At 42.8% G+C, this 7,186-nt stretch overlaps 1 protein-coding gene across 1 annotated transcript; it reads left to right on the forward strand.

Moving 5' to 3' along the window:
* Positions 1–440: 440 nt before the first annotated feature.
* LOC121997892 (probable mediator of RNA polymerase II transcription subunit 26c) lies at positions 441–2,157 on the forward strand. Its single transcript, XM_042552561.1, has 6 exons — positions 441–746; positions 923–991; positions 1,112–1,194; positions 1,294–1,346; positions 1,475–1,864; positions 2,012–2,157. The coding sequence occupies exons 1-6, from the start codon at positions 441–443 to the stop codon at positions 2,155–2,157; spliced, it is 1,047 nt and encodes a 348-aa protein (XP_042408495.1).
* The last annotated feature ends 5,029 nt before the right edge of the window (positions 2,158–7,186 follow it).

Genomic DNA, 7,186 nt, shown 5'->3' on the forward strand with positions numbered 1-7,186 from the left:
AATGGACGAATTATCATTTTAATTGTCGGTTCAATAAACAGTTCAGTTAATCGTCTATTTTAAAAAAAACTTTTAAAAAAATTATTTTAATGATATTAATAGTATAGTTCAATATAAATAAATTAATTTATTTGAATTTTTTTAATCCAATTTTGAAAGATTTAATTTTGACTCGTGTGCCAAATATATATAACATGAAAACATCATTTGAAAAGAAATAACGGTCACTGCCCGCGCTCGGCCGATGCATAGAGCGGTAAACGTAAATTTGTTTGTTTTTTTTTAAATAAAAATAAATAAAACAATTGGTTGAAAAAGTGTATAAATAAATATTCTCCTAAATGTTCGGAAACCCCGCTCACCAACTCCATCGATCTGCTTCATCTCTTCTCCGATCCTCTCGCTCACTCCCTCACCGCCGACGACGTCGTCTCGTCTCCATGGAGAAATCGTCTCTCTTCCACGCGGACGGCGCTGATATCTTCCAGATCATCGAGAACGCTATCCTCGTCGCCGCCTTCGACCACCCCGACGAGTTAAAGAGGCAGCAGGATACGATCGCAGAGTTGTGCTCCAAAGCGCTCCTCCAGCCTTTTCCTCAAGGAGCCAAGGCCGGTGAGATCATCAAAAAGGACACCGAAGAGATCATCAAAAAGGAAAAGGAGGAGGAGGAGGAGGACCAATCCATCGACGTCGTCGAAGAGGTGACGCGGATTAAGGGCATCCTTTCCGGCCATCACCATCAGGTTTTAATTTATTTGTTCCAGTCTGCACTAGTTTAGGGTTTCGGTTTCTTTGTCTTAGGGTTTTGTAGCTTTATCTGATGTGTTATATATATATATACACACACACACCAGTTAAAGGCATACATATTAATTAAACAGATCAGTCATGGAATTATATATAAATGTGCTTGATGCAGGCTGATGACGTCCTGTTACATTTATTGAGGGGTCTGCAGCAATTGAAGATCACGTACAACATCCTTGAGGTGACTATATATTTACCACAGTTAATTTGTATATATCTAATATATTACTGTAATTAATATTCTGACAATTTTAGAATGATCATCATCTTATTTTTCTCCTTTTGTTTTGGTGATATATAGGCGACGCATATCGGATTTGCTGTTAAAGTCTTGCACAAGCACACTTCGAAAAACATTCGCCACTTGGCTCGAACTGTAACCTTGTGAGTTTAATTCGTTTACTCTGCCGCGCCATTGATTAAATGCCCATTTCTTTATTATTTCAGGCGTTTTCTGATCAACTTGTTTTTGACTTTGTGAAGGGGGTGGAGGAAAGTAGTGGATGAATGGGTCGAAGCTACTGGTGCCATTACTGGTTTGCTATATACGGCCCTCTCAATTAATTAATCTCTTGTTTTTCGATTTAATTATATTAATTACCATCTTGGGCTGTCTAACTGTATATATATATATATATATGATCTGAATTAACATGACTTGCAGAAAATGGGCTAGACGAGTCTGGGATTCCTTTGACTTTGGCTATGGTTCGGGAGGAAAGATCTGTAGAAGAAAAAGTAGAGATGACAAGGCAAGAAACAAGACAGCTACCAGTTTCTACACAAGAGCTTCATCATGTACTTGGAGGAGTCGGAGCAATCCCCGTCAACTCTCCAAGCGAAGAATTAATCAAGCCAAGGGGAGTTGCTGAACCAGAGCCTGGCAGATTGCCAAAGCTTGCCTCTCGGCGACAACTTCCACCTCAAAGGAAGCCACCATCAATTCCACAACGGAATGAGCAATCTAAACTGCAGGATGAGGAAGCTTCGGTTCAGGCAAAGTTGGAAGTGGCAAAGCGCAAACTGCAAGAAGGATATCAGAGAATTGACAATGGTAATTAAGTTAATTAGTTTGATACGATTAATCTTTGCTTTCTTCTCTCAAGTCTCAACTCATTTTGATAAAAATGTATGCATGAAATTCCCGAAGGAAGTGTAGTGGCAAGTAGTGCATGCTGATAGTTCCTTAATTTTAATGCAGCAAAAAAACAGCGGACGATAAAAGTGGTTGGGCAGCGAGACATGCCGAAGAAGGGTTGCCGCACTTTGAGGCCTATTCAGAAACTGAAGAATGAGATTAAGGAATGGGCAAGATCTCATTCTGTGAAGCCGTCACAGAAACAATGAAGAATGAGATTAGGGAATGGGCAAGAGCTCATTCTGTGAAGCCAATGAAGAATGCGATTGGGGAATGGGCAAGAGCTAGCTAGCTCATTCTGTCAAGTCGCAACAGAAGCAGTAGCTGCAAGGAGCTATTCGACGCATGCATCTACAACAAGAACTTATACTAAATCAACTAAAAAATTCCCTGAATTGGATCATTGGTCGTTTATTTGAATTTTCATGTATATATAAAGAGGACTTGTTCCTCTTTTCTTGTGTGTGTTATGTATATAACATTAGCATAGTTGTCTATTTGAATTTTTGTTTTTGCTTTTGTTTTTTTAGATTTTTAAATGGTTCGAAGCATGATCCAAGGGGGCCCACCAAAGATAGGTCAAAATAAGTAGGATCAGTTGACATGGAAGACAAAGTCAAGTAGAGTATCCAAGTCAGCCCATCAGACTAGATATGGCCGAGCGGACCGGGTACGGCTGAGCGGGCCAAGTACGACAAAGCGAACTGGGTACGGCAGAGCGGATGGTACCAATTTTCGAAGACAAGTGAGTCAGACGACTCTCCCTGATCGGGTAAATGACTCTCCGATAATAGAGAAAGCCAAGCAGTAGTGGGTTTCGCCGACCGGGCTATGCATCTGGTCAAAAGGTATTACCCCAGGACAGTCATGAAGCAAGGAAAGAGACGAGCTAGTAGGCCCTGAGGATACTGCTGAGCGGCAACAACCTAGCCGAGTGAACTCCAATTGGCTATGCATGACCCCATCAAGTATCTTTTCATATCCTTTTGAAAACTTATGCCACTAACAGCAGGACATGTCCAATAGACAATCATACTTTAGAAGCTTCCAAGCTCATGTTAGAGGGTTGCATGGCTATTTAAGGAATGATGTCTAGGACACTTTTTGACTTGTCTCTTCCTGTGACACCTAGGATGGCGTGTCTATACCTTCAGATGCATGCACAAGGATCATGTTGACACTATAAAAGCGGGTTCCCAGCTATAGGGAAAGGTATGCACAACTTCATCTTCGACATCTACTTGTTACAATTCCCCATTTCTTGAGATCACCGGACACTGATTTGAGCGTCGGATGGCCAATGCCAGAAACCCCTTCCCGGGCAGGCACTGACGTTTTTGTCTTGTAGAGATATGTGGAGTCTTCATCACGTCAACCGCATAGCCACATCCCCAGCTTGCCGTCTTCGCTGATTTTGGACAGGATCATATTTAGCACTGTCTGTGGGAAGCTCACCTAGATCCGAAATGCTAAGATGGAGGATGCTGAACGACTCACCATGATAACGTTGACGCAAGAGGAGTTCAACATGCTAGTGTAAGCGCGAGCGGCGAAAATGTTGGAGCAACAGCTGGCAATAGCTGGTCGCCAAGTAAATGAACCCGTGACATTGGTGACAGACTAACAGGCCAATCATAGAGACTGAGTGGGAAATATTGCCACTCATCGACCGAACAACAAGTCAATCGACACATTTGGAGGCATACCAGATGCGCCAATCCCCTATCATCGGGCGTTGTTCCGCACCCCTTCAGAGGAAGAAGGCCGAGCGGATAGGGTCCAAGGATCCTCATCAGAGGCAGTGCCCGCTCGGGACGAGCGCAAGGTAAAGCCCCAAGACTCGATGATTCCCCCAAGCGGATAAACAGACAATTCTCTCAGGAGATCCTAGATGACCAGCTATCACGACACTACGCACTGCTAACCATCAGAGAATACACGGGGGTGACCGACCCTGAGGATCACCTCATCAAATTTGACATCATGGCCACGCTCCATCAGTACTCCGACGGCGTCAAATGCTGAGTGTTTCTCACTACACTCTCCAGATCGGCTCAAAGGTGGTTCAGGCGATTGCCTATTGGCTCTATACATAACTTTAAAGACTTCCGAGAGGTGTTCCTACTGCACTTCGCGAGCAGCTGCCGCCATCAGAAGACAAACGTCAATATGTTAAAAGTCAAGCAAGGGGTCTAGGGAGACACTGTGGGCCTACATCACGAGATTTAACCAGGTAGCTATGAAAGTCCCTTCGGCCACGTCGGAGATCCTTGTGAGTGCATTCTCACAAGGGTTGTTGGAGGGTGAGTTCTTCTGCTCGCTCATCTGGAGGCTTCCTAAGGACTCGATCATCTGCTCAGGCATGTTACCGAATACATCAATATGGAGGAGACCCAAGTAACTAGGAGGAGAGAATCAATTCCCAAGCTAGTAGCCATATCGGAATGTGGAATGACCCATTCAAACCCACCACCAAAAGGGCCCCGAGAGGGAGCATTGCAACAAAAACCCCATACACATACAGTCTAGCATATGGAAATCGAATGGGGAAGATCCATCGAAAGACGACCATGGACGCCACTCTTTTGCTCGTTTCATCGGGTGGCAACACATAACACCAGAGGCTGTTACAGTGTTAGGCCGAAGCCCCGATGAGTGGCCTCGCCAAGACCTCACCGGCGATCCCCATCTCCTAATTATCACCATCACAAGTGATCAGGAGGACGATGGGAAGAAAGAAGGCCCTCAGTCAAAGAACATCGATAGCCGACATAGAACCGGAGAGCATCAGCTGAGCGGCCGCAAACCTCAACTCAAGAAGAGGAGAACTGCCACAATGCCGCTTGGGCCGACATAGGAATGATCGCAGGGGGCCTGAACAACGGCGACTCCAATCGAGCCTAGAAGTCACTTGCTTGACGCTTAGAGATCCACACCGTTGGGTGCAACAGAGCTGCAGCAGCAAGGCTGGAGATCAGTTTTGGTCCTCGAGACTTAGAGAGAGTGGAGTGTTGGGTTTTTTGGGCCACGAATACCGCTTTTTCGCGTCGCGAAAACCCCGAAAGCCTCGCCACCGGATCCGTGCGAAGAATAAAACTTCGAAAACATTACGAGTACGAGTTTACAAACTCTAGATATACATTAGAGTATGAGTTTTACCCTTGATGCGTGCCTTTCGCGAATCCCGCTCGTCCAATGGTGCCGGATCTCAAGATTGTCAAAGTAAACAACCCTCTAGAAGTATCCACACGAACACAAGAAGGAGATCACCAAACTAAAGTGTGCTAGCACCTTAGTAGGGTTCGGCAAGATGAGGAGAGGAAGAGCAAGAAGAGAGAGCACTAGGAGGAAGAAGATGAGAGTTACACTAGCAAAAATGAAACTCATGCAATCCCATAAAGTGGCCGGCCACACTTATGTGGTTTGTAACCTCCATGGGATACCAAGAGTCACAACTCTTGATAACTCCCATGAGGTGGCATCCCACTTAAGCAACCATGATGATGTGGAGCATCATCATTGGCCCTCTCAATGTCAACTCACCAATGAGGTAGCATAAAGTCAAGTCAAACTTGACTCTTCATCTTCCTCTCAAGTCAAGTCAAACTTGACTTAATCTCCCTCATGGTTGATCTAATCCAACCATTTAATTCAAGCCAATTTAATATAATGAATCTAATTCATTTAATTAAATTGATTCAATGAGTCATAATCTAAATTAGACTCATTGAACACATGAATCAACTTGAGTCCAACTCAATTAGCCTAATTAGGATTACTCTTAATCCAATTTGATTCATCAAATGAATCCAATCCTCTTGGTTCATCATATGAACCTAATCTCCATCTAATTGTCCTTAGTGTGTGACTCTATAGGTTCTTGTAACGTTGACAATGCCCCTAAACCCATTTAGGAGCATAAGTAATGAGCGGTATCTAGCAACACATCATTACTAACCAAGTTACAAGAATTTTGAGATCCAACATCACCTTGTGACTCCTCACAATATATGACAAGTGTCCTTCTATCATAGACGTCTAGATTGATCAATATGAGGCATAGACCGTGTCATCCTCTAACCAATCTAAATCTTGAACTCCAAGTAGACTCACTAAATCAAACGAGCTCAATATCTTATATTGACTCATTTGGACATGGCCATGCACTTCGTGGTCTCACTCTATCAAGAATATCGATGTCGCTCCCGTCATATAGGAGGGATAGATCTCATCTACATCACTCACATCCCTCTGCATAATTCGTTACATACCCAGTAATCACCTTTATAGTCCACCCAGTTACGGGTGACGTTTGACGAAACCAAAGTACATAACTCCTTATGTAAGGATCCATGGTGACTTCAAGTCCAAGGACTAGTAGTCATACTAATAGCCACATGAGAAAGTATATGACACTCATATAACGATCCATGATACTTTCTCATGGCGGGTCATTCAGTATACATTCTCCAATGCATACCCATGTGTCAACTTGATATCTCTATATCCATGACTTGTGAGATCAAGTCATCGAGTTAACCTACATGCTAGTCTTATTGCATTAACATTGTCCCTGAATGTTAATACTCGACTAGGAAAGATTAAGAGTAGTGTTCCCTATATTATCTTACTATCGGTTCAACTAACCGATTGATATAGGTGAGAACTTTCTACTCAAGGACGCTATTATACTTAGTATATTTGGCACCAATACAAGTAAGTATAATAACCAAAACAAATATCTTTATTTATATAAGAATATGATACAATAAGTCCATAATATAATCATCAAATGATTGGCACTAGGGCTCTAACTAACAATCTCCCACTAGCACTAGTGCCAATTGTTGGTTGCTACTCGGAAAGCCTAGAGGTTCCACTATACAAAAATTTTGTACAAAGGTCTGAACCTTTTCCTAGCTACCATGTGTTCTTTTAAATTAAATTTTGGATCGCCTTCGGAACTTAACACGTTTGATCCAAAACTTAATCTATTTGTTCTTTTAGGTTTTGACTTGGATCTCCTGCGGAACTTAACACGTTCGACCCAAATCACCTTAAGTTATTAATTCCATTAAATATTAATTTCCATAATCGGTTCCCAGTACTGACGTGGCGAGGCACATGGCCTTCTTGGATATGGGAGCAACCACCACCGACTAGACAAAACCTTTTATAGAAAGGTAATATTTAATTTCCTAAAATAACTTTAGGTTAACCGAAAAGAACAATCAAATC

The sequence above is a fragment of the Zingiber officinale genome, chromosome 1A (assembly GCF_018446385.1).
Source record: "Zingiber officinale cultivar Zhangliang chromosome 1A, Zo_v1.1, whole genome shotgun sequence".
NCBI lineage: Eukaryota > Viridiplantae > Streptophyta > Magnoliopsida > Zingiberales > Zingiberaceae > Zingiber > Zingiber officinale.